The 27,260-nt window shown below is 36.3% G+C and overlaps 2 protein-coding genes across 3 annotated transcripts; one reads left to right on the top strand and one right to left on the bottom strand.

The window, feature by feature from the left end:
* Nucleotides 1-1,115: 1,115 nt before the first annotated feature.
* LOC121732434 (protein I'm not dead yet-like) lies at nucleotides 1,116-15,507 on the top strand. 2 transcript variants are annotated; one of them, XM_042122309.1, is made up of 15 exons: nucleotides 1,116-1,176; nucleotides 2,845-2,977; nucleotides 3,328-3,480; nucleotides 4,717-4,832; nucleotides 8,282-8,396; nucleotides 8,531-8,633; nucleotides 9,439-9,499; nucleotides 9,775-9,900; nucleotides 10,231-10,345; nucleotides 12,585-12,700; nucleotides 12,844-12,935; nucleotides 13,032-13,124; nucleotides 14,188-14,381; nucleotides 14,926-15,063; nucleotides 15,290-15,507. In XM_042122309.1, the coding sequence occupies exons 1-15, from the start codon at nucleotides 1,172-1,174 to the stop codon at nucleotides 15,410-15,412; spliced, it is 1,683 nt and encodes a 560-aa protein (XP_041978243.1). In that variant the 5' UTR covers nucleotides 1,116-1,171; the 3' UTR covers nucleotides 15,413-15,507. The 2 variants fall into 2 exon arrangements, with proteins under 2 accessions (XP_041978243.1, XP_041978244.1); XM_042122310.1 differs by lacking the exons at nucleotides 1,116-1,176; nucleotides 2,845-2,977 and having other exon boundaries at nucleotides 3,415-3,467.
* An 846-nt stretch (nucleotides 15,508-16,353) lies between these two features.
* LOC121732627 (protein I'm not dead yet-like) lies at nucleotides 16,354-26,321 on the bottom strand. The gene is made up of 16 exons (XM_042122577.1): nucleotides 26,304-26,321; nucleotides 26,210-26,224; nucleotides 24,400-24,538; nucleotides 23,875-24,027; nucleotides 22,371-22,495; nucleotides 21,666-21,777; nucleotides 21,388-21,469; nucleotides 21,015-21,075; nucleotides 20,816-20,941; nucleotides 19,760-19,859; nucleotides 18,463-18,575; nucleotides 18,126-18,217; nucleotides 17,950-18,045; nucleotides 17,552-17,748; nucleotides 17,114-17,284; nucleotides 16,354-16,958 (listed from the first exon to the last, which is right to left on the bottom strand). Exons 1-16 carry the CDS (start codon nucleotides 26,309-26,311, stop codon nucleotides 16,719-16,721), a joined length of 1,830 nt encoding a protein of 609 aa, XP_041978511.1. The 5' UTR covers nucleotides 26,312-26,321; the 3' UTR covers nucleotides 16,354-16,718.
* Between the last annotated feature and the right edge of the window lie 939 nt (nucleotides 26,322-27,260).

Raw genomic sequence — 27,260 nt, 5'->3', positions numbered from 1 at the left:
GTTATTTATTAAAAGTGAAATTAATCTAACCAAAACTTTACATACAGATTTTGAGTGTCGTTTGATTAACATGCGGGAGGCTTTGCCTCCGGCCGGTACATATGGGGGCGTAGCCCCCCCATACCCCCCCCCCCCCCTCCTGGTAATGTTGCCAAGCAAAAACATGTTGCGTCGTTAGTGTTGAGTTAATTCTTATTCCTTAGAAACAAACTAAGTTATTAATTAATAGTGAAACATGTGAAACACAGATTTCGAGTGTCATTTGATTAATATGAGGGAGGCTTTGCCTGGATATGGACAGACGGACAGAATGATATTATATCTTTGTAATCGGGTTCCGTTTTTTACCATTTGAGTAAGGGACCATAAAAAGGAGAGAATTATCCATTTCCGTTATTATACTATGGTAACGCCTACGGGAAACAGCTATCCATACTAATATTATAAATGCGAAAGTGTATTTGTTTGTTTGTTTGTTTGTCTTTTCTTCGAAACAACTAACAAAGCAACCAATTGACTTGATTTTTGGCATCGACTTAGTTGAAAGGATAGAGAGTATCATAGGCTACTTTTGGTCTTGGAAAAACATCATGTTTCTAAAGGAGATTTGCAAGAATATTCGTATTGTACACGATTTTCGAATTCCACGCGAGCGAAGCCGCGGGCAAAAGCTAGTAATAACTATACTCGTAAATAATTTGAATCTCCTATAATGACTGTGCAGCTTAAGTTAATATACGGTATATTAACTTTATGCTGTGCAGTGTGCTAGTCGATAGCTATGTCCACACTGTGTACTTTCATCTTAAATGTTCGTCATCAACTTTCATATTGGCGCATTCAATAATTGAGTGCGTCAAGGAACGCAACGCCAATATTGTCATTTTTGAAGTTTTGGATACGGTCAGAGGGCATGCGTCGCGGGCATGCCTCACGTTCGCTGTTGACTGCGCTATAAATAACGCATACCCTTGACGAACAGAATAAGGCACAGTGTGGACAAAGCTTAATTATTGATTCAAACTCTTTCTTCTACACGCACTGGCAGAAAACTTTTTAAAAATAAATTCTTATTCTAGTTTCACGTTCTTGTCTAACTGTCAATTAGTTTTCGCGAGGAAGTTTTTTGCTGCGTTGTTTTTCAGTTACATAACAATACAAAAGCGTTGTGATGCCGTAAGTAAACTTATTTTTAAGTCTCTCAAACGTTTTCCCTGCAATGAAACATAAACAATAAAATACAATAACAATATTATTATGTTCAACCATTTTGCAATAAGGCTTCATAGGAGTAGGTATATTCTACATTTTCCGTTTGGTGTTATTTCTACGATCAGGGATAAAATAAATTTATAGGTAAGCACAAATAATTGAACTAAACTTGCGCTGTTAGTTTGGCTGTTAGTTATTACAATATAAGTGATATACAGTAGACCATTTTCATACTAGACCTCTCGATTTAGACACACACACACACACAGACGCTGTATCTTAGGGCCTTATCACACTGGCGATTAACGAGCGATTTGAAAGCGACGCAACTGCGCAGCGCACACGCCGCGATGACGCCGCGATTGCGCGGCGTGCACGCAGCTTGCCTTCGGAGTTTTGGACACTCAGCAGCAAAATGGATTCTACGTCACTGCCTAGACGAGTCTACTATATATATTAATAATCTGTGTAGACAAGTGTACAAAATGGCGTCCACGCCACGCCGCGACGACGCCGCGCTGCGCTGTCGCGACGTGCGCTGCGCAGTTGCGTCGCTCGCTAATCGCCAGTGTGATAAGGCACTATGGTAGCTTGAAGCTCGAAATAATTAAGTTTCGAAGGAGGACAAGTAGAGGGCTTGAATATGGTTCGTATTGAATTTCTTTACTATGATACTTGTCCAGTTATTACGTCACTAATAACTGAGTTATCTATTGGAAAAAGTCAAGTACTTGTTAACGAGTTAAGCCATCTCGTAGTCGAAGTACGACCTTGTACCATCGATCGTCTCATCTCAATGCAATGGCTGATGTCCAATAAACTGACGTAAGGTCTACTTTGTATGATTAAATTGTGGTTGAAGAATTTGCATTTATAAATACGGAGAAACAGAATATGCAGTAGATGGAAATGTAAGAACAAATAATATGCAGAAACAAAGTGCATTAGATTTTACCGTAAGGACTTTTTTATTAGGACACTTTGTTGGCGTAACCGCTATAAAAACAAAATGTGTTGTGATTGATGATTAGTTGGGCTCTATCTTTATACATTTTTCTGGTTCTGCCATGGTGTCCCGGTAAAATATAGGCTATAGCTCTAAAGGTTTTGGCCACAGCAAGTGGTTGAAATTCCACATCTGCAAATCATGTTATAATAGCTTCTTCTTGCGTTTTTTGAGTTGATTTTTTTCATCACAAATTGTCACGTTTCATCCCGTTCTTACTCAACTATTATCAGTACTCCCAAATTAATAATGCAAATGGAATGGAAATCTTCGCTAATTGTTGTAATCACGAAAACACCCGAATCTATGAAACTTGCATTTTGCACCTTGTTCAAAGGAAATAGAAGTAAATATCATATAACCGGTCCGTCAAGTGCTATAACTCATCGGGAATCGGGAAGCCATCGCGGCGTTACCGGTAACGTCCAAGCAACGTCAGGCGCCTCTACGTCGCTGCAAAGCGCTGTTTTTCTTAAAGTTAAGAGTAAAACAGCGCTTGCAGCGACGTCTTCCGACGCTCGGGAAATACGACCGTTGGCGGAAAATTACGAAAATTTCTATGCGCATTATCACTTTGGGAGCACTGTAATTTGCTATTATCTTGTCTAATGTCTAATTCAACGCAGTCCCAAGGCCGATGAGGAGCCTATGTCGGCTCTGGCGAAGGTGAAGCTGTATACGGCTGTCCACTGGAAGGGTCTGGTCATCTTCCTCACTCCTCTGATTTTCATCTTCGTTCTGTCACCGTTCCCGCCAAAGGTACCTTTACCACATCATTATAAAAGTTTCCTTGAATATATAAAAATATATTTCAATATTTATAATAATATCAAGATTATTTTTCACATCATTAAAATATATAACAGAATTCACATTTGCATCATATTCTATCCATTATTATAGTACAGTTGGAGACAGAATCGGTAATATAATTTTTTTGATATCATTACTAAGAAATAAGATTAAAAATAGTTAGTCTACGGTAGTAATATAACCATCAAGATTATAGATAGGATAGAATGAAGATTATTCAATCTTCAGGAGCTAGTTCCCCAGTAAGTAATAACATTTCACGTAAAATTATCGTTGTGTAAAATATTTTCTAACAGAACTACCAATGGACAGCGTACTGCCTGTGCGTGATGGCGGTGTACTGGGTGACGGAGTGTATACCGCTGCCCGTGACGTCATTCCTGCCCCTCGTCATATTCCCCATGACGGGAGTTCTGGAGACTGGTGAAGTTTGCAGGTCTTATATGAATGTGAGTGACTGCTTTATAAGAAGCGGATTGTAACGTTACGCGTATTGTAATTGTTTGTATAACGTAACGTAATATTGAATATTTACTCAGATATAATCAATAATCAACTATATTATCAGAATTATGAAAATTGCTCATTGTAAGTTTCTATTCTCCAATGTAGAACCCCGAAAAAGTTCCGACGGCTTAGTCAGAAATTTTTCGCTCATTGCTCGTGTATATTATATATCATTGCTCGTGAATACAATATTATAAAATCCATATTAATATTATAAATGCGAAAGTGTGTCTGTCTGTCTGTCTGTCCGTCTGTCTGTTACCTCTTCACGCCCAAACCGCTAAACCGATTTTGCTGAAATTCGGCATGGAGATACTTTGAGTCCCGGGAAAGGACATAGGATAGTTTTCGTCCCAGAAAAATGTACGGTTCCCGCGCGGGACTTTCGACGCAACGGAGTTGCGGGCGTCATCTAGTTAATCATAAAACAGCTAAATTATAAAAAAGATACTAGATGTAGAATGATACACACATATAAATTATCTATTATCGACGTTAAGATTTTTGTGCACTTGTTATCCCTAAAATGAGTTGCCTACAGCGAATCAATTAAGAATGACAAGGTAGTCTAACAGCCTTTCCTTGTTCTCACAATTTAGTAAACCTTAGTTGCTAGGAATTTCGGCGTCTACATTTGACATTACCATAAAAGTAAACGAAAAGTAATTTGAAGTTAACATAATATTTTTTGGATGGTAATAAGAAAATTTGTAGTGAATGCTGATGACGATGATAATAATTATGGTGACACCATGTTCAATTATGAACATGGTGTCACCATAATTAGTTAAGTATTCATAAGAACAGTAGGCTTAAGTTTGAATATATTAATATTCAAACGTAAGCCTACCGGTTCTTATAATAATAGATATCATCCCGTAACACCGTTGACCCAAAAATCATTCATCGTGCGGGGACTGGGGGACTTTACATTTTTCTGGGGTAAAAAGTGTCCTATGTTCATTCCCAGGACTCAAAGCATCTCCATACAAAGTTTCATCGAAATCGGGTTAGTGCTTAGAACGTTAAGAGGTAACAGACAGACTATTGTAAATCCAATAGGTACTAAATAATATTATAAATTCGTACTAACAATTAAAATGTTAGTATGGATTTATAATATTAGCATGGATGACAAGGATACTGGATAGCATAATTTTTAACCCATCAATATACAGGATACCCTATTCATGTTCATTGGGAGTCTGATCCTCGCGTACTCGGTGGAGCAAAGCGGCCTGCATCTGCGACTCGCGTACGGCATGATACGACTCATCGGATACTCACATGTCAGGTAGGTATTCAATATTTGTCTAAGCATAAGATTTAATTAAAAAAAAACAACTTCAGGAGTACCGGCTCAAGTGAAAACGAAGAAGTAGAACCAAGCATTTTGCCGCGCAGTAGGAATAGAGCGATATAACTTACTCTCCTACGCCGCATGGTCTATTTTTCCTCCAGCATTGTCTTCTATTTGACAAATTTTTCCACCGGTCACGTGTCCTGACGCGAATCAAATATTTTTTTACGCAACCCAAAAAAAAAAAATGCCGCTAATAAGGTATTTCCTTAAAATCTTGTTTCTTACAAGTTAGCAAAAATAATATTTGTATCTATTCGTTTTTATGAAATGTAAGTTCTATGAAATCTAAAACGTGAAATTGGAGTGGTTTCACCCTAAATAAATTTCCCATATAATTATGATGACGTCTAATATCCACACTCCACAGGAAATTCCATATAACTTTATACACGCAGATAGAAGCCAATGCCCATTTAAAACTTGAAAACGAATGAAAGGGACCTCTATTCATTTGTTTATCGCATCATTAGTCTTAGACGCTTCTGGAGCATTCCTCACTCAACGTATTCATTTACTACTATTTATGCACTAATAAATACGGTTAATGTACAGTTAAGTCTGGTCTAGACGCCAGTCGGTCGGCGCTCGAGTGAAATAAGTTTGTCCCCATTAAGATTCCTAAGCGTTTTACCCATAAAAAGGACTAAGATGAAGTTTGCAAGTTATTTAGACAGAAGACAAAATGTGGTAGTTGAAGACATCTATAAAATTTTAGCAATATACAACCGATATCTATTCACCATTATTATTCCTAATAGCTTTAGTTTATCTAGCTAGACATGTTCAATGTTCATAGTCCAAAAAAATTAAAGATCGACAAAGTTAAACTTTTTAGTGATCACTATAAAGACGTAAAATATGATGCAATATTTTTTTTAGCCATATTTATATTACTAGCTGTTTGACCGAGCTTTGCTCGGTATTCGATAAAACACGAATAAAATTACATTTTCTAAAAATGATTCCTAGCTAGATCGATTTATCGCCCCCGAAAACCCCTATATACTAAATTTCATGAAAATTGTTGGAGGCGATTCCGAGATTCCAATTATATATATATACTAGCTGTCCCGGTGAACTTCGTGTCACTTTAAAACCTTCCCTGGGCTTCTACGAATATTTTAAGACTAAAATCAGCCAAATCCGTTCAGCCGTTTTCGAGTTTTAGCGCGACCAACACATTTGAAAATCCATTTTTATATATAAGAAGATACAAGAATTGCTCGTTTAAAGATATATATATTATTTATAACCATAATATTGGGTGTATTATTAATAGTATTTTGGAATGGCATGAGGAAATGAGGAGTCATAAAATACCCGTTAAATATTAAAATTTATAAATACGAAACACGTAAAGTGGGAAAGGAGTGGAGACACTGGGATAGCTGCGGGGCTAAAATGGTCGCTTTGAAGAATCATGATATAAATCATAATATGATTCATTTTTCTAAAATCGCAAAATGCAACTCTGCTTGCAATTCATTTCTGTATTCTTGTATTGATTTTACATTATTTTGTCATTTGGACAGTTTTGACAATTCATTTGCTGAATTGATTGAGAGGAATTGCTAAACGTGACCATTTTAGCCCCGCATACGTATTTACTCGAAGTCATCGAACGCGGTAGACAATATTATGTGGCGATACCAATTTGTTTAGTTATCCATATTATTAAAAATGCGAAAGTGTGTATGTCTGTTATCTGTATTTTTGTTTGAAAATGTTGAATCCCAGAACAAATTATAATTATGAATTATGATACTTATCATGTCGGAAAAATGTACGCTTTCCGATTCCGCGTGTGTGGTTGCGCGCGTCATCTAGTCATAATTATTTGTCTGTGAAAAGGGAACCAAAATAAAAAAGTTGGAAATTTGACAGTTGAGCATATTTTTATGCTCGAATTTATAATTTACATGACCCCTCCTTTTTAGAAGTGGTTTATATTAATCGTACTCATGCAAACGGTAAATTAATTTAAATAACAAACAATTGCGGTATCTTATATATAAAAATAAGTCGGGTTTTCCTTCCTGACGCTATAACTCCAGAACTCACGAACCGATTTCCATGGTTTTGCATTCGTTGGAAAGGTCTCGGGCTCTGTGAGGTCTATAGAAAAAAGAATCAGAAAAAACTTCAAGAGAAAGGCAGGAAAACAGGGAAAATCATTTTATGGCAAAACAACATTAGCCGGGACAGCTAGTTGTTAATAAACAATAATGTTATGTGGGTAATTGTAATTTGATTTAGCTTTGTTCTCTATAATTATTAGCCTGTTTAATTATTATATTAATCACATGCCTCACAGCCTCACAGGATATACAAGTGGCTGGCATCATGCAAATAATATCCAAACTAATATTATTAATGCGGAAGTCTGTGTGTTCCGTCTTCACATTTTAATCCCTAAAATGGACATGAGTATACATCGAGTCCCGGGAAAGGATATTAAGAGGATTCCACACCGCCATTTTTCCCATACAAACGCTGTCCCCTGTTTCCTCCCTGGATAATGCTAGTAGAGTTATAATTTTTTTCCTGAATATCTACGGCCACTAATACAATGTCCCTATGTTTTCCTTTTTTTCATAATTTAATTATTAAATAAGATATGAACGTTCAAAAACCCAAAAAAATGGCCAGATTTTCCACTGTGTTCAAACGTCCAGAAAACAGATTTGGATAGATTATACAAAAAAAGCAAAACATAGGAACACAGCTCAAGCCTTTTTTTAATCTTTAATGAAAAAAGTACTTAAATCGGTTAAGTTTTGGAGAAGGAATCAGGGGACAACGAATCGTTGATTTTCTGGATTTTCTGCAGTTGTCTCTATCGCGTTCTGCGGTATAGGCTTGAGGTAAGGGAGACAGCTATAGATATTACACGTACTTTTTTTTCATTTCTCTAGCTGCTGTGGTATCCTCTTAATCACATACAGTATAGTTTTGAACTCCGACAAAAAATGTAAAATCCACGCCAGGATTCGTTACGTGATCAAAAATTCGCAAGATGGATCCACCATCGATTGCCGACGCGGCGTAGGAAAAGAAGTACTATCCCCAATGATATATTATATAAAAAACTCAAAGCAGATATTTTACTACCCAATTGGGTCGTCTTTTATTTAGTCTGTCTCTTATGTAAATGGCATTTCGTATCTTTTGTTATACTTATTTGTCAAATTTGTCAATGTGGTTCGGAAGAGATTTAAACCGGAAAATAGTATGAACGTAACAGATCTGTCTATGTAGAATATCATTGACTATCCCCCTCTTTTTTCTACGAGGTCAAAACTTGTTAGTTTTCACTTCTGGAGTGCACCTCATTTTTTCATGTTATATTTTTTCACATTCCTTCTACATTTTTGTTTCAGATTGTTACTGTCATTGTGTATTGTGACTACCTTTATCTCAATGTGGATAACTAATACAGCCGCTACGACCATGATGGTTCCTCTCTGCTTTGCTGTTCTGAGAGTATTTGAAAGCGTAAGTCTGATAGACTCTTTTCTAAGAAAAATTACATACAAAAAATCGATAAATAATTTTAACTTTCTGAGATGATTTGATTGAAATTCAATGAATACGTAAATTCTCGAACATGTATTTGGATTTCTTTTCAGCAAAATTTATTGAATGTGTACAAAAAGAATAGCGAAGGGGAAGATGTTGCTACGGATATAACAGTTTGCTACTTCTGTACAATAACTTACTCGGCGACTGTAGGTAAATATATTTTTTATGGAACACTGATAATTTTCACTTTCCAAGTAGAGAAAAAAAATGGTAACTATATTTGATAAACAATATAGATGATTAGAGTTTATGCGTTTTATGATAATATGCGTGACACATTATAATTGACAATAGTAGGGAAGTTACCTAATGTTCGGGCCACACTAACGAGAAACGCCGTTAATTATCTCGTTAATTCTAAAACATGTTATAGCATTATCGCCTTTAATTAGTGGCATGTAAAGGCGATAATGCTATAACATGTTTTAGAATTAACGCGATAATTAACGGTGTTTCTCGTTAGTGTGGCCCGAACATAACAAAAATTAACCGATAGTTTAAAAATATCGAATCACTTCGTAAAGGAATTGCAATCGAAATTATCGATTTCGTACTGACATTTCAGTGGTGCCGGCGATTTAAGATGGCCGCCCTTTTTTATCGATTTGATTTCCATTCAACAGAGTCAATCTCTATTGACATAAGTTCCGTTTCATGCATATGACTTTTTCAAATGTTTTTGTAACAATAATTTTATACTCCTATTTCACAGTTGATATTTATAATTTTTATTAATAAGTAAGCATTTAGCATCTTTTCATTTTTATTCATTTACAATTATAACAACATTTGTTCTTGTAGATGGAATATAATTTATAACATTTTAATTTTTTTTGTTTTCTTGTAAAAAAAACCCGTAGCAAGGAACATGAAAACTGTCACTCATATCATCTTAGAACGCACAAACTATAGAGTCAATTATTGGAAAGTAATAAATCTGAACTTACTGTTTCAGGTGGAATTGGAACTCTTATTGGGACGGGAACTAACTTGGTATTCAAAGGACTTTTCATGACGTAAGTTTTGTTTGCGTGTTGCGTAATGCGTAGGTATAACGAATTTTCAACAAATAAATACTCTTCTACTTTAGGCTGCGTTTCCACTGAAGCGGAGCGGAGCTTAGCGGTGCCCGAATCGACCAATCGCGTTATTCCAGCGGAATGACAGCAAAGCGGAGCGAAGATTTCGAGCATGGTGATTGGTCAATTCGGCACCTCTAAGCTCCGCTCCGTTCAGCGTCAGTGGAAACGCGGCTTTATACCGAGCTGACGCAAAAATATATTATTTTCAGTCAATATCCGAGTGCTCCAGAGTATTTGTCTTTTCCACTTTACTCGGGGTTCGCTGTACCGATGATGATTGCGCTAGCAGTTTCAACGTTCCTGAGCATGGCTGTTGTGTATCTTGGATTATTGAGGTAGCTATTTTTTCAAACACAAGACCTATGAACTTTTAAACTGCCAGTTAAGAACTGTTAAGAAGGTTAGATGGTGTGGAAAATAATAATGAAGGAAAACTAGAAACAGCTAAACTTTAGATAGGGTTAAGAGATAAAACTTAGAGGTATTTTATTTGTCTGTGCATTCTATACGCAATGGTCTTATAAGTCGCAGAAGGAATCAGAATCCGCTCATTTCGACCCATGAACTCTTCTCATAATGCCCGTTTAAGAAAATAATAATATAGACATTGATGTGTTACAATTGACGCAATAAGCAACGCTTGATTAACTTTTTAACATTCCCAGACCTGGCAGCAAAGCTGCAAAGGAAACGAAGATAACTCCTGACGCTAAGCGCGCATTGAAAAAGCAAGTTGATGCAGATTGGAAGCGCTTAGGGATGTTAACATATTGGGAAATAGTAAGCTATAATATTGTAAAATATCATTCTATAGAACGGTAACATACATTGCACCCCAGCTACTTTCATAATTGAACCAGGGATAGGAAAATTGACTGGCCCGAGTATAACATTAATAAAAGCATGCATTGATGTGCACTTCTTGAAACCATTTTAAATAGAATATTCGATACATTTTTATATTCAACACGAGTGATTAAATACATTGAAATATTATAATACTAGCTGTTGCCCGCGACTCCGTCCGCGTGGACTTCAGCTTATAGCGCGCGGTAGTTTCCGTCATAGAGTAACTTATATAGTAGGTAGTTCCCGTTGAACCATGTAGGCTACATTACTGCAAATTGCAAAATTTGCACGACAGAGGTGCTTCCGCGGTTCGCTTACTTCAATCTATGGACGCTTCACACCACGTCAGTCTGGCCCCGTGCTAAGTACCTAAAGGACTTGTGTTACAGGTACCAGACAACGGAAATATATTTAATACTTTTATACTATACATATATTTAAGATTTTTATTATATCATACACATATTTAATACACATCCAGACCCGGGAACATTGAAAACTTTTTGTTCCGTCGGCGGGATTCGAACCCGCGACCCCCGGCTTGAGCTACCAACGCGCTCACCACTGAGCCACAGAGGTCGTCAATTTTCAATGTTTACACTTTATAGACAGACAGACACGTCACACTTAAAACGCCCCTCTTTTCGCGTAGGGGGTTAAAAACTGGAGAGTGGAGTCGAAGTCAAACATCAACTTTTCTTAATACTTACTTCAAAAAAATCGTGAAAAGGTCTTTGAACCTTACCTTACCACCTCTTATAGAAACACGTCTGACTTAGCGCTTGTGCGATGTTGGAGACGCACGGCGCTATCTATTATGAATTTTTGGAACTAACTTAATTTGAACAAATTCACGCATTAATTTCACCCCCTTTTTCGAGTTAAAAAGTAGCCTATGTCCTTTCTCAGGCTTTAGACTATCTATGTACAAAATTTCATTACAATCGGTTCAATAGTTTTGGCGTGAAAGCGAGACAGACAGACAGATAGGCAGAGATACTTTCGCATTTATAATATTAGTATAGATTCCGTGTCAAAACCACAGTATATCCCCTAAGGCTTGATTTAATTGCGTCCGCGTAAATGCACAATAATTGCTTGTGATCTAGTGGCGTAGCGGCCAAACGTTTGAGCGTATACAAATTGAGCCAAAATTACTCATGAAGGGTTCGTAATTACTAAAAGCTAATTAGCTAGATCAGTGAATCGATACGGCTCAATTATTATTGCGCTTTTAACCGTTTCCGTGCGGATGTCACCGATAGGCATAATGGTTAGCTTTTCTGTATGGCAGGTGATGCCCGAGAGGAGATAAAATGTTTACCTATAGAACTATGATGAAATTACATTTTTCAGAGGTTTCCCCTCAATGAAAGTGACTTTATTTGTCACGTATTTTACGTGTACAGTGTTAGTTTTAGGATATTGCATAAAAACTTACACTTCAGGAGTCCTAACCATTTTATAAATATATAACGCCAACACCAGCAAAATCTCACATCAACATAATTTATTCTTATAACTAACTAGCAGCCCGCCCCTGCTTCGCACGGGTATGAAACAAACACTAACGTTCAAATTTACGAAAATAATCCGTTTACAATAATTATTGTCACTTGTATAATTACACAAAATTATGCATGTATTCGGGTCTCTTTTTGCATAAAGTATGCATATATTCTGGTTTCTTTTTGTAGCTCGCGGAACAATTTTTTTGACGCAGTTACTCTTTCTTAGTTTTTATTATCCCGTTCTACAATAAGACGAAAATAAATTGATCAATATAGCCAAAGGTTTACAACACCTGATAAAAATAAGTTACTTACCTTCCATTTCTGTTTGTACACGTAAATAATAACTTTTAAATACTTGAAATGAACTATAATTCCGTTCACGTTCGCTTTTGGGTCGCTACTAAAAGAAAAACAATAAAAAACAGACGAAACAGCGATAAATTACAATCCCTGGCGGGTGGCGCCCGAGAAGTGATATCAAAGTTTCTGGCGGTAGGCGCCTCAGAGGAGATACGAAATGTTTGTTCGCAGCCAGGCGCGTGAAATTGCCAAAAATGACACCGCACTGAATCGGTTAATTTATTTTAAACTAAATGCAAAATACTTTGTAGACACTGATTACTGTTCAGGGTAACCACGTAATCATTTTTTTGTAGATGGTGATTATATTATTCGGAGGTGGCATATTGGCATTCTTCTGTCGTTCACCGCAAATTTTTAAAGGCTGGGGTGATGCCATTCTGGAATACTATGGAATCAAAGATAACAAATTGTGGGTGCAATATTTTTAGATTCTACTATCCGTATAATTATTGCTTATACGGATCCTTCAGTTTTTCCTCATGATATTATTTTGAACTTTTTAATATGAGGCATGCTATTAAAATTATAATTATCATCTTTTTCATCTTCCAGCGTAAGAGATTCAGCACTTGCTATGTTTGTATCGTTTTTGATGTTCCTTTTGCCATCAAATCTTGATTTTTTCAAGAACTGTACAGCCAAATGTAAGGTTTTTTATGTAAATTTATTTAAAGTATAATAAAAAAACACATTGAAATCAGGTATAATATGTATCAACATCTACAACAATATGATTTCAGATAAGGAAGACCTTCCTAAAGAAAGGATCAGATCTGTTCTAGACTGGAGGATAGTGATCACCCAGCTACCCTACAGCTTTTGTTTCCTACTTGGTGAGACTCATAAATCATATGTTTTATAAGCTGAGGCTGTACACAGAAATAAAAAATTAGAACATAGACGTCTCTTCCATCGAACAATTATTCCATCATTATAATTTAGAAATCGTTATTTTTTGTTACCAAAATTATTCTGGCCGTTTTCGTCGGCGTAATTTTTAGCGCATTCGCTGCAAAACCTAGTTATTGCGCATGTCCAAATCATGTCATGCCATGGCAACGACAACTGTTTACGACTTGACATTTAACCATTTAAATGATGGCAAAGAGAATATAATCACTATGAATGATGGTATTAATAGGTCTAGATAACTTCCTCCACTAAATTTTCCAAGTGATCCATAAGTCATAACTCATAACCATATTTGATATTTTCCATTCTAAAATAATCAAACACTATAATGGTGTTAAATAAATTATTTTAGACAATTTAGGCTTATGTTTATTTAGGCATACGTGGGAGAGTCATGCTTCGGCACGAATGGGCCGGCTCGACCGGAGAAATACCACGTTCTCACAGAGAAACCGGCTTGAAACAGCTTGCGCTGTGTTTCGCCGAGTGAGTGAGTTTACCGGAGGCCCAATCCCCTACCCTATTCCCTTCCCTACCCTCCCCCATTTCCCTTCCCTTCCCTTTCCATCCCTACCCTCCCCTATTACCCTATTCCCTCTTAAAAGGCCGGCAACGCACCTGCAGCTCTTCTGATGCTGCGAATGTCCATGGGCGACGGAAGTTGCTTTCCATCAGGTGACCCGTTTGCTCGTTTGCCCCCTTATTTCATTAAAAAAAATAAAAAAAATGTTTTTATGTTTAGTTTTTATTATTTTAATCATGTATAAACAATTAATACGTTTTTTGCGACTTGACCAGCAACTTGTTATGGCGTTGCCATGACATCTTTTGGACATGCGCAATAAAAGGTTTGTCCAAAAATACGCCAACGAAGACGGCCTATGTTTCTATTTAATTTAATATAATGTACCGTCGTTACTATTTTCCTCCATTCTGAATAAAACCTTTCTTTTTTGAATTTTAATAATTAATTATTTCTTGCAGGCGGTGGTTTCGCATTATCCGATGCAGCCAGGAAGACTGGATTGAATGAGAAAATTGGCGAAGTTCTTCAAGGGTTGAAAAACTTGCCAAATGTTATAATTCTGTTGATGATTATAATTGTTGTGGTGTTTGTTACCAATTTCGCCTCCAATGTAGCTGTGTGCAACGTGGTGGCGCCTATTGCTATGCAGCTGGTAATGAACGCACGACGCTTGTTCCTTCCATTTTATTCAAAATAATTGTAGGTAGTCGGTATACTACGTATGACCTGCACAATTTTTTTACTAAATAATATTGAGGTTTGTAATGCAATATTAGAGCTTCGTATCGTAGCTTCGTTCGTTGTTTCTTGTAGTATGTTTCCTATTAAAATACAAAATGGTATTCTTATGAAAAAAAATTTAATACATTCCCCATGTCCTATTCAAAAACACTGGATGGAGATAGGAATAGGCTTGATTTCGTAAAAAAAAATATACTGATTTGATACTACTAACCCTACTAACATACTTATCTAAGCTAATTGTTACTAACTGTCACTAACAAATCTATGGACAAAATTAGTCTGAAATAAAGTTTTATTTATTTATTTATTTAAATTAAATTTTAATTCCGCAAAAACGAACTTAAACAACTAGAAAGAGAACGAGACGAACTGCATTAAATTTGAATAAAAATAGTACATACTTATATATAGAGAAAAACAAAATATGAAATTTTATAATTATAATATTTCAGGCTAAGGAGATCAACAGGAACCCGCTCTGGTACGACTTGGCCGCTGGGATCGCTGCGTCCTTTTGTTTTATGATTCCTGTTGGTACTCCTGGCAATCTGGTGGTGCAGAGTGCAGCTAAAATTCCAACCTCTAAAATGGTAAATTATACTTTGTGATACAGGTGATTGAAAATTGTACAATGTTCTTTAACCTGACTGATTCAACGTAACAAATTTAATTAAAATTGGATCAGCATTACGCCGCTGATAATATCAACGACGCTTATTTTCTTCTTAAGAATATAAAAATAACCCACTTTTAATATTATTTTAAAGAAATATGCACATGTGTATAGTTTAAAAATACTATTTTGTTTTCTTACAGATTGTAGCAGGAGCGTTACCAACAGTATTCGCTATCATTATAATTTGGATCATGGTATACTTCTGGGCGCCAGTGGTTTGGCCAGACATTCACTTGCTACCACAATGGGTCGATGGCCTTTGAGACCAAGATATTTTAAAACTTTTCTACATTTTAAATACAAATTTCTTGCTTTTAGTATGTGTTGTTTGAATTTGACATTATTTATGTGTGTATTGTTAGTTCTTAATAAATTACATCTGAAATAAAACTTTTCTATAATTTTATGATCATAACAATATACGGTACCATAGATTGCTTCACCTAAATATAAAATACAAAAATGTCTAAATTGATTCAGTAACTATATTTAGTATTGAACTGAAGCATTTAGAAACTTAGGATCCTATAATTAGCTTACTAATTATCGGAAAAAGCTTACAATTTGGTTTTCTTTTTATGATCGTAAGTAATTAGCAGAGTAGACAGAATGATAGAGTATGCCGACTTAGAACTGATGTTGAAATTTTTAAATTTGACGTATTATGACGAAAATCGTCGCTAGGTTGTTAACTTGTTACCTACGAATTTAAAACTATGACATATTCGCTGGACGTGTTCCTCTTTGGTCGTATTGTTGTTTGTGTTTTGGCACATGCGATTAAAATTGTCAGAATCCAATTTTGAAATCTTTATTTTAAATATTTAAAAATAAATTATATCAGCCAGCGCGAGGCACATTCCATTTATAATCCTAGTGAAACCCGACGAATTTGACTAATATTGAAACCTGTCCGTCTCTTTGCAGTCGAACTACTGGTCGTTATGTATATTGTGTAATTAGGACGTCTAAATTTAGTAAAGTGAAATAAGTCCTTATGAATTGCTTCGGCGGGTGATATTTTAAAATATTATTTCACAATCACCTGCTTTTTCTGCATCCATCCCACGACAACATATTCGATACAGCAAAATACATTTACTACCTACATTTTGAATTGTTACTAATATAATAATTAGTTATTACTATAATTAAAACAAAAAATATAATTTAAAATATATCATAATTTATTTCATATCAAAAATATAACTAGGTAAAAATTAAAATAACGCCTTAAGAAAGTATCAACAACTCTAAAAGATAATCATTATCTTAAATATTGAGAGAAATTGTAATGCAGGTCATTGATATTAATCATCTAAATTGTTCCCATTCAAAATATTATGTGTGCCCTAACTCACTAGAAGACAATGGTCATCGCCTGCTAGAGTATCTAAACATTTTGCATTGAAATGTTTTGGCGACGAAACATCTAAAAGTAAATAAGATGACAATTGCATGGATACACGGCCACAACGCCATCACATCCTAGTGAAATAAGCCACTAACACACATAAAAGAAAAGAAGTTAGATATAGTCGTTCCCAATGCCACTAGGTGGTCAAATAATTACGCCTCAGGTTCGGGAGCTGGTTCTGGAGCTGGTTCTGGTTCTGGTGCTGGTTCCGGTGCTGGGGCTGGACCTGGTTCCGGGGCAGGTTCAGCTGAAGGCTTAGGGGCAGGAGCGGAACCTGTGGCGTACGCAGGTATACCACTACCGGATGGATCGAAAATCACAGGAGCATAAGCGTATATAGCGATCCAAAGCACCAGCACGCAAATAATTGCAGGCACGATTGAATATAAAATCTGAAAAAAAAATCAAAGTGTCGCAAACATTCTAAAAAGGGCTAGAAGAAACATTATAAATGTGGTGAGGAATGCGAAGGAGTAAAAAAGGAAGTTGAGGATGTAGTCTATACTAAAATAATAAAAATATATACTCTAACAGACCAAGTCCTTACCATTTTTTTAGTAGGAACTTTTCCTTCTTTATTACAAAAGAACGCTGGAGTGAACATGAAAGGTGTCGTGAATCCATACGATGTACCCATGCCTACTGCCAAAGCCGCTAAATACAATTTCTTCTGTAGCTCCTCAGTTGTTACTCGTGCAGCGGGGCCTGGATCAGTTATCTAAAAAAACAAAAAGTGGTTAAAATAAATAATATAATATAGGACCTTCTAATAAAGATCTCCTTTTCTTTGAAAAAAAATGTTACTTCGGATCTTAGTAACCTTATAGTTTTTAACACAATTAGTGTACATACAAAATAGTGATTTTGAAAAACGAATATTAAGAGGTATTATAATTATTAATTTTTCATAATCAATGTTTTGTCCGTGAATGCTAAAGACAATAAGTAATATGATTTTCTTCAGTAAATAGAAATGATTGTTTACCATATTTAACACTGCAGGCATAAATATAACACAAGCAGCAACACCAGACATTGTGCAACTAAAGACGACAGCAATAAGACATATCAACAGCAGGGAAATAATCCAGTTCGGAGTGGTAACAAATGTCATGTAACTTTCTGATACTGCCTTGTTCAATCCTGTCATTCGTACAGCCGTGTTCAAGGCAATTCCAGACCCTGAAAAAATAGATGTAAGTATCTAAATAATTATAAAATACAAGCCACACAAAAAAGTTAATTACTTACTTTAAAATAGTTGCAATCACAGTTGCAATAATTTTAATATTAAAATGCTATAATATGCTATAATAATTATTAAAAATACATAGTACATTTTTTTTTAATAAACATGCCAAACAAGATTTAAAAGTATCTTACCAATCAAAATGCCATAAGCATAATTAATTTTTTTGTCAGTATACCTCCACCATAATATCGAAGATTCAGGCTTCACAGAGCCAAGTTCTGACCTTTCTGTAACAACCAATAGCTTTCTAGAAATGGTGTTAAAAAGAAGCAATTTAAAAACTGTAAAAAGATATTTGGTCACTTACTCTCTGCTAAAATAAAACGCAATGTGTTACAAGTTCGAGGCAGAGCACTCAAAACAATAACGAATATAGCTGCAACTGTTGCGTCTTTGATTCTAGAAAATAAAATAAATAAAAATAATAAAACTAGCAGTCACAATAAGAAAAAACTTAAACATATTTATTAAATGAAAGAGTAAAGGTAGCATTCGGATCAAGGCGACCGCGAGCCACTGCTTTATATTATGAAGGCCTCGCCCAAACGTCGCGGTGGGTCATAATAAAACTAGCAGTCACAACAAAAAAAAAACAAAAAAAACTAAAACATAAAATAAATGTAATACTAAAAGCGAAAGCTCACCCTGGAACTTTGTCAGTCAGAGTATAAAAATTAGCCCAACCATTGTTGAAAACGATTGGGCACCAGCGTGTAGATGCCATTATGAGGAACAGTATATAGGAGAACAGGCACAGCTAAAAAGAGATTGTAACGAGAGTATTACAATAGTATTTCTATTAATAAACTAGCTGTTGCCCGCGACTTCGTCCGCGTCAGCAAAATGTGATAACAAATATAATAAAAAAGAGAAAAAAAATCCCCCTTTTAGGGTTCCTTTATAAAAAATCCCCCTTTTATAAAAAAGTGAAATATATCCTCCTCCTTTTCGGAAGTCGGTTAAAAGGTAGCCTAAGTTATTCCTTACTACATCAGCTATGTGCCTAAAAAAGTCCCGTCAAAATCACTCCTGCCATTTCAGAGATTAGCCGGAACAAACAGACAGACAGACAGACATACAGACAAAAATTGTAAAAAATGTTGTTTTGGCGTCTGTACCCTATATACATTCATATGCATTTAGTAAAAAACGGTTCTTTCAATATTACAGACACTCCAATTTTATTTATATGTATAGATGTATAGATTAAGAGCCTGCAAGTTTTAAATGTCGAATATTTTGTGTAAAGTAATCCCCGATACGATACTCATGATGTAATAAAAAAATAAAATAGGGATATAAAATAATCCATACTAATAATAATGCGAAAGTGTGTCTGTCCGTCTCTTGCCTTTTCACACCCAAACCGCGGAACCGATTGCGCTGAAGGGTATTGGGATACTTTCAGTCCCAGGAAAGAACATAGGACACTTTTTATCCCGTAAAAATGTATGGCGTCCGCGAAATGAACAAATTATTTTGTGCTAGTGCTAAATAATTTTTTGCTCTTTTAAGGGCCTGTTTCACCACTTCCTGATAAGGCTATCCACCAATTAACTTGACCTGCCTACCTAGCATACGCCAACGAGATATCTCACTCTACATGCTTTCTCGATCTCTATTTACCCTAGCGTGACAAACATTTTTTCTCACGTAGATCTATCATCGAAATAAAACATTTTTATAGAGTTTTGTTGCGATAATGTCGAGATTTTGACATTATGAGACGAGTACTCTCTCATAATGTCAAAATTTAATTATCTCGAGAGTGAGATATCTCGTTGGCGTATGCTAGGTAGGCAGATCAAGTATGGAGAATCTGTCAAAAAAGTTGTGAATAGCCTATTAGGCACTTTATCAGAAAGTGGTGAAACAGGCCCTAAGTCTAGTCTCGGCTCATAAAACTGTCTACGTATATTATAAAAATTAAATTAAATTTACCAATTCGTGACAACTTTGCTTCGGCAATTCCGACTGTTTTTGTCGCAACTTGTTTCTAACTTCAGTCATGTTGCCAGCACTCATTGGTTTTCCAACAACACTGAAAATATTTTCAATTGAATAATTATTTATTAATTTAGATAATTAAGAAAATGTTACATGATAGAGGCCTCAAACCTGCCTGAATATATTTTTTCTTTTTATTTATTTATTTATGCTTTCTGCACAATGTTGGTACATAGGCGGACTTAATGCCAGATGGCATTCTCTACCAGTCAACCTTTAGGTGTCCAGAAACAAAATTGTGTAGGTGCCAATAGTGCGAAAGGATGGAAAAAAATAAATAAATGAAGAGCAATCTAAATATAGCTAAAGTCAGACGTGGGAGAGCCATGCTTCGGCACGAATGGGCCGGCTCGACCGGATAAATACCACGTTCTCACAGAAAACCGGCGTGAAACAGCGCTTGCGCTGTGTTTCGCCGAGTGAGTGAGTTTACCGGAGGCCCAATCCCCTACCCTATTCCCTTTCCTAAAATCCCCTATCCCTTCCCTTCCCTACCCTCCCCTATTACTCTATTCCCTCTTAAAAGGCCGGCAACGCACATGCAGCTCTTCTGATGCTGCGAGTGTCCATGGGCGACGGAAGTTGCTTTCCATCAGGTGACCCGTTTGCTCGTTTGCCCCCTTATTACATAAAAAAAAGTCATAAGCAAATATTTAGAGCGAGATACTATAAAATATGTACATAAATAAATACCTAATTTATAAATACCTAATTTAAATACAAATTACATAAAAAATCACACTGGATATAATTTAAAAATACTAATTTACATATATATTAATTAAGATATTGCAATACTTTAATATTATTATACATTTATAAAATAATTAAAATAATTAATACTTTTTATTACTTGACCAAAATATAAATAGTTATATTATGGTACAGATTCTTAAGTAATGGTGCGGATTACATAATGATCACAATCAATTTAAAATAAAATCATTTAAATAAAATAAGTATTTTAATATTATTATGTTTTAAACTTACAAATTCAGTAGCACCATGTGAAAGGAAAAAGTCAAGATAAACATTATAAGCGTGGTAGGAAATGCGAACAAAGAGTATTGGAAGAAGTTAAAAATATCTGGATACTCAAAGTTTTTCCCAGGGTGTCTGAAAAACATTGTATTGTTACTTTTATAATATTATTCTTGTATCAATAATTATATCAATAAAAATAGCATACGTCGCGTATATTGCTCGCATAGCCAAAGGGGTGACTGCAGAATTTATGAAAGCAGTACTACCTGAAAGAACAAACATATACTGTAAGTAAAAAAAGTAGCTTCACAGACAAACCTTGAAAGAGAAATTTTTTATACAGGAAATGAAATAGAAAGTGTTAGTGCAGCCCAGAAAAATGATAATCTGGATTTTTTTTGGACACATCATATAATATACTTATAAATGCTAAAGTGTGTATGTCTGTCTGTTACCTCTTCACGTCCAAACCGCTGAACCATGTTTGTTAAAATTTGGTATGAAGATACTTTGAGTCCCGCACGATAAACCAATGTAGGTTGCGGACATCATCTAGTTTATAATATAATTTTACCTACCAATTGCTGAAGCAACTTGCACAGCGTTATTTATGATGTAACGCATTTCATCGTAGTTTGGCTCCGAACCCTTGTTATTAGCCTGAAAAATGTAACATTCAATATAAAATTTTATATCATTCAATGTATAAAAAATAGATTTATTTATGCCTTTTTTTCTTCATTAATCTTAAAACATACTGCATTACTGGATCCATTAGATATTTTATATACAGAAAAGCTGTTGTTATTGTTGCTAGTATCTATTATTATAAATTATAAAAGGTTTGAAAGATTACCTGCAAATTGAGATAAATCGGCGTCAAGTAATTAATAATGGTGGAAGACACGATTAGTCTGTTGGAGAACATCGACAGGAAATACGCAGCAGTGCAGGCTTTGAAAATTATCCTGAAATCATAATAATAATAAGATAGCGAGAGAAGATAATATAATATCGGAAAGCCCAGAAAGTAGACTCACTTTAATGCCGCATTTACAAATAGCTAACTAACTAACTCCGCTGGCTCAGCGACCCAAAGTGGATTTTGGCCTCCGAAATGAGCTTCCGCCATTGAGCCCTGTCCTGCGCTACCTCCTGCCAGTTACTGACTTGAAGGCCACGCAGGTCAGCCTCAACAGCACCTTGATAGATAATATAGATAGATAATATCACCTTGATGAGTGACAGTCTTTCACAGTGCGTTTTTCGGGTAACTTTCTGCCGCGCACTGTAAAACTCTGGAACGAACTGTCACCAGCAGTATTTCCGGACCTATACGACCTGCAAACCTTCAAGAAAAGAGCGTATTCTCTCTTAAAAGGCCGGCAACGCACCTGCAGCTCTTCTGATGTTGCGAGTGTCCATGGGCGACGGAGTTGCTTACCATCAGGTGACCCATTTGCCCCCTTATTTAATTTAAAAAAAAGCTTGGTAACTAACTGAACGTGTAACTTACGTCTATAGTATAATACTAAAGAAAGTTTAGTTGTGAAATACTAACCTTTTGCCGGCAAACTGACAGTTGTCTCCGGAGCAGAGGAGTTTCATGATGAGGCGCTTGTCGAGACCGCAGCTGTTGATCATCAGCAGCAACATGTTGCCCAGCACGAACAGAGCTATGTTGTCCTGAAAATGGAACGAAATCCACGTTAGATATAAATGTGACAGTATGTTTGTATGTCGGTCTGTTGCTTCGTAACGCTGAAGCGGTAATGTCGACATCCAAATGTCGGAATATATTATAATACGGAAACATGTAATTGAGCTTACTTTCCGTTACTTCTGAAAAATGACATTAATTCATCGTGGTAAAGAATACGAACTACGGTTCCTTCACGACAAACGAATGATTATTATGTATTATTATTATTGCAAAGAGCGAAACGGCTTTTCGCGTCGCTTCTTTTGATTTTGCAAAGCATTATGCATATTATGCACAAGGGAATATTATGTTTTTCGAGTTACATACGAACGACACTTGGTATATTTCTTTGGTATGCCCAAAAGAGCATAAATGGCTTTTCGCATTTCAGCTTAAGAGGCATCATTACAATCTTAGCAGTAAAAGACTGGGCACGTCTAAGCGACTTCTTTGACATGCCCAGTTTTGAATCGTTCATTGCTTGATTCTTATTATGCGTCCGCGCGACTGAGTGGTTTTTTGTGATTTAGTGGTGTTGACTCGGTTGGACGCATACAGCTGATTGGAGATTTCCAAAGTATGGAATTATAGCTATATGGCGCACTTGCCGGGGTGGCGCGCTTTGCCACACTCACTATAAAATAAGCCTTAAGCTCTGGTTTCCTCCAAAAGCGGCGCCGTCATGTAGCGGCCGCAATACAGTGGGGAAATACGTCACAAGAACGTTGTGCAACATGGTGCGGTTTTTTTTAATGAAATAAGGGGGCAGACGAGCAAACGGGTCACTTGATGGAAAGCAACTTCCGTCGCCCATGACACTCGCAGCATCAGAGGAGCTGCAGGTGCGTTGCCGGCCTTTTAAGAGGTAATAGGGTAGGGAAGGAAAGGGAATAGGGGAGGGTAGGGATGGGAAGGGAATAGGGTAGGGGATTGGGCCTCCGGTAAACTCACTCACTCGGCGAAACACAGCGCTAGCGCTGTTTCACGCCGGTTTTCTATGAGAACGTGGTATTTCTACGGTCGAGCCGACCCATTCGTGCCGAAACTTGGCTCTCCCACGGTTTCCTAGAGAACGGTAATTGACACCGTTCTCTAGGAAACCGCGCCATACCACCCACATAGACAACGTTCTAGTGACGTCATTCAGCGCTGCATCACGGCCGCAACACGACGGCACCGCTCGTTGAGAAAAAACAGAGCTTTAGGCTGCGTTTCCACTGAAGTGGAGCGTAGCGGAGCTTAGCGGTGCCCGAATTAACCAATCGTGCTATTCCAGCGGAATGACAGCGAAGATTTCGAGCATGGTGATTGGTCACTCCGCTCCGCTTCAGTAGAAACGCAGCCTTACGCTTGCAACACTTACATTGAAATAGCACTTGCAGACGGTGCCAGTGTCAACGGTGCCGGTCATGGGCAGCAGGAAGATGGGGATGAGAGCCGTCACGGGGATGTTCACCGGCTGGAACAGGAACGAGAAGAACATCCAAATCCACAGGCACCGCGCCGTAATGTCCGTCTGAAATACAATGTGATTTAAATTTATGGTTGCTGCTTCAAAATTTAAAGATTTATCAAATAGTGCTACGATTTAAACTGCAATGTTAATCACGAAATACCATACAGATTTAATTAACCGATTCGCGTCATGTTGGGTTTGGAATAAACGTATGTATAGAGATATTACAGGATGTCATATGTATCTGCAGGCCCTTAAATATACAGGAATCCGTTTGAATTTGGCCTGATGCAGGCCGAGTTTACTTCGCACTTACAAATCTGCTTGCAATTGGTCTGTACGGAGTCGATCGGCCCCATCATGAACCTAAATGCCGTATGATGCTTTTTGTTTGGTGTCAAGACTTCTGAATTATGATACAACAGCACTTACCCGTCCTTTCTTTGGTTGCCATGGTATCAGTACTAGTGGAAATAGGCATCCGAGTATCGCTCGATGGTGAACTTTGAAGACGTTCAATATTTTAGGCAACGGTCCTTTTATAGGTGTGCGCTGATCCGAAGATTTGGAACTAAAAATTTACAAAAATATATATTGGATCATTTGTGACTGAAATATTTTAACGTTAAAATAAAGTTAACAATGAAATAAATAACATAATACAACTAGCTGTTGCCCGCGACTTCGTCCGCGTGGACTTTATAGTTGTTCCCGTACTATTGAGTCGTTTACGCTCAAATCAGAAAAGTATATTGTGTGGGAATCGCACATTTTTCTGGGACAAAAAACATTCCTTGTCCCAGATTCAAATTAGTATCTCCAATCTCCATGCCAAATTTAATCAAAATATATTAAATAGTTTAGGCGAGAATCATGAAAGTTTATTGTGCGGGAACCGTATATTTTCCGGGATAAAAAGTATCCCTTGTCCTTTCCCGAGACTGAAAATATTGCCATACCAAATTTCATCAAAATAAATTGAATAGTTTAATTTTTCCGGGACAAAATGTATCCTATGTTTTTTTTTCGGGACTCAAAGTATCTTTATACCAAATTTCAGCAAAATGGATCAAGTAGCTTACGCGTGATGTCGTGACCACGCGAAATATAACGTTCCGCGCAGCTTCGCCCGCGTAAATTAGATATTTTGCAGACAAATTAGTCCACAAAAAATAGCCTATGATCCTTCACGTAGTCTAAATAACAGAAAAATTCCTCCAGTAATTCGTGAGATAAGCCCTTTCAAATAATTTGCCCCGTTTTTTTCCACATTTTCCTCTATTTCTTAGCTTCTATTAGTTTTAACATGATAAAATATAGCCTATAGCCTTTCTCGATAAATGGGCTATCTAACACTGAAAGAAATTTTCAAATCGGACTAGTAGTTCCTGAGATTAACGCGTTCAAATAAGCCCTTTCAAATAATTTCCCCAATTTTTTCCACATTTTTCGCTATTTTTTCGCTCTCATTAATCTTAGCGTGATAAAATGTAGCTTATAGCCTTTTTCGATAAATGGGCTATCTTACACTGAAAGAATTTTTCAAATCGGACCAGTAGTTTCTGAGATTAGCACGTTCAAACAAACAAACAAACAAACAAACAAACTAAAAAACTAACAGAGTTTCAAATCAGAGCAGTAGTTCCTGAGATTAGCGCGTTCAAATAAGCCATTTCAAATAATTTCTCCAGTTTTTTCCACACTTTCCTTTATTTCTTCTCTTCTATTAGCCTTAGCGCAACAAAATATAACCTATAGCCTTCCTCGATAAATAGGCTATCTAACACTGAAATATTTTTTCAAATTGAACCAGTAGTTCCTGAGATTAGAGCGTTCAAACAAGTCCTTTCAAATAATTTTCCCCCGTTTTTTCCACACTTTCCTCTATTTCTTCGCTACTATTAGTATTAGCGTGATAAAATATAGCCTATAACCTTTCTCGATAAATGGGCTATCTAACACTGAAATAATTTTTCAAATCGGACCAGTAGTTTCTGAGATTAGCGCGTTCAAACAAACAAACAAACAAACAAACAAATTAACTAAAAAACTAACAAACTCTTCCGCCTCATAATATTAAGTATAGATTAGTATAGATATAGATTAATCATAAAAAATGCATAAATATAAATCGACGCAAAAAATATCTTTTTTTGATGGTAGGTACATACTTACTACAAAAATAAGGGAACAAAAAGTTACTCACGAGATTATGGTGAAAAGAAATAAATTTTGTACTTACAAAGTTGAAGTGAACCTGAAATATTTAACACATATTGAAGTTACATAAAAATATACACAAAAAATAATAAAAATAAATAAAAATCAAAACTTACAATCCCATTTTTACACACTTATCGACATAAGTCTGTCAAACTAAATCTTTCAAAACTCTCTTTTCAAAATTCGAAATCAACAAAAAAGGTTAACTGATCTCCATAAACTAAAGATATTTTGTTTGGTATTTAAAATAATTTATTTCTCTTTGTGAGTAAAGCTTGTCACACACAGAGTAGGTAATGTAAAGATGTATATTATAGCACGATACATCTCGATACATCTCAATACATCTTTCTATAGAAATCGTCAGGAGACCACACACAGCAGCTATAATGTATATTTTTACATCTTCGTATCTTAAGATACCGAGCTATATGAAAATATATATTTACATTTTGATACATCTAAATACATCTCAATATATTTCTGTATATTACGATACATCTCTCCTCTTCATAGGGTGTTCAAAAATTTCTGTGATTATATTATATGTGTATGATAGACAGATCAAAGCGCGCATCAAAATTACAATCCGAATCATCTTCTGATGAACTATCTAGTGAATCTAATAGCAAGTAACTCGAAAGGCCATAGTATTACAACATTAAAAATAAGAACAGCCTGTATAACACTTTAGCAGCTGAAATGTGCGTCAAGCGGGGCGTTTAGCATTGAAATGTTGGGAAAGATACATTACATTACCTGTTGTGTGTGTGATACATTAATATAATGTAAAGGTATACATCCCTGGATGTTATGTACATTAATATACATTACCTGCTCTGTCTGTGACAGCCTTAAGCCCGGGCGCGCACTAGCGGCCAAGCCGCGGCGGCCATCGAGGTAGATATACCTTAGTATGAAACCGCCATTATAGACCACGCGCACCTGGTCGCACGCCGACAAGCGGCCACACCATACTTTCAATGGCCGCCGCGACCTGGCCGCTGCGGCCTGGCCGCTATTGCGCGCCCGGGCTAAGTATCCAAATTAAAAGGACTCAATCTTTTGTA

This window comes from Aricia agestis, chromosome 12 (assembly GCF_905147365.1).
Source record: "Aricia agestis chromosome 12, ilAriAges1.1, whole genome shotgun sequence".
NCBI classification, from domain to species: Eukaryota; Metazoa; Arthropoda; class Insecta; order Lepidoptera; family Lycaenidae; genus Aricia; species Aricia agestis.
This window is presented reverse-complemented; position numbering and strand designations above follow the sequence as displayed.

Excerpts from the sequence above, each read along its gene's own strand:
- LOC121732627 (XM_042122577.1), bottom strand. Across the intron at positions 21,778-22,370 it reads TGTCAGTTTGCCGGCAAAAG|GATAATTTTCAAAGCCTGCA; the intron begins GTTAGTATTTCA and ends TTATGATTTCAG. Across the intron at positions 18,576-19,759 it reads AGCAAAGTTGTCACGAATTG|CTGTGCCTGTTCTCCTATAT; the intron begins GTAAATTTAATT and ends ATCTCTTTTTAG.
- LOC121732434 (XM_042122309.1), top strand. Across the intron at positions 8,634-9,438 it reads AACTTACTCGGCGACTGTAG|GTGGAATTGGAACTCTTATT; the intron begins GTAAATATATTT and ends TTACTGTTTCAG. Across the intron at positions 14,382-14,925 it reads CGCCTATTGCTATGCAGCTG|GCTAAGGAGATCAACAGGAA; the intron begins GTAATGAACGCA and ends ATAATATTTCAG.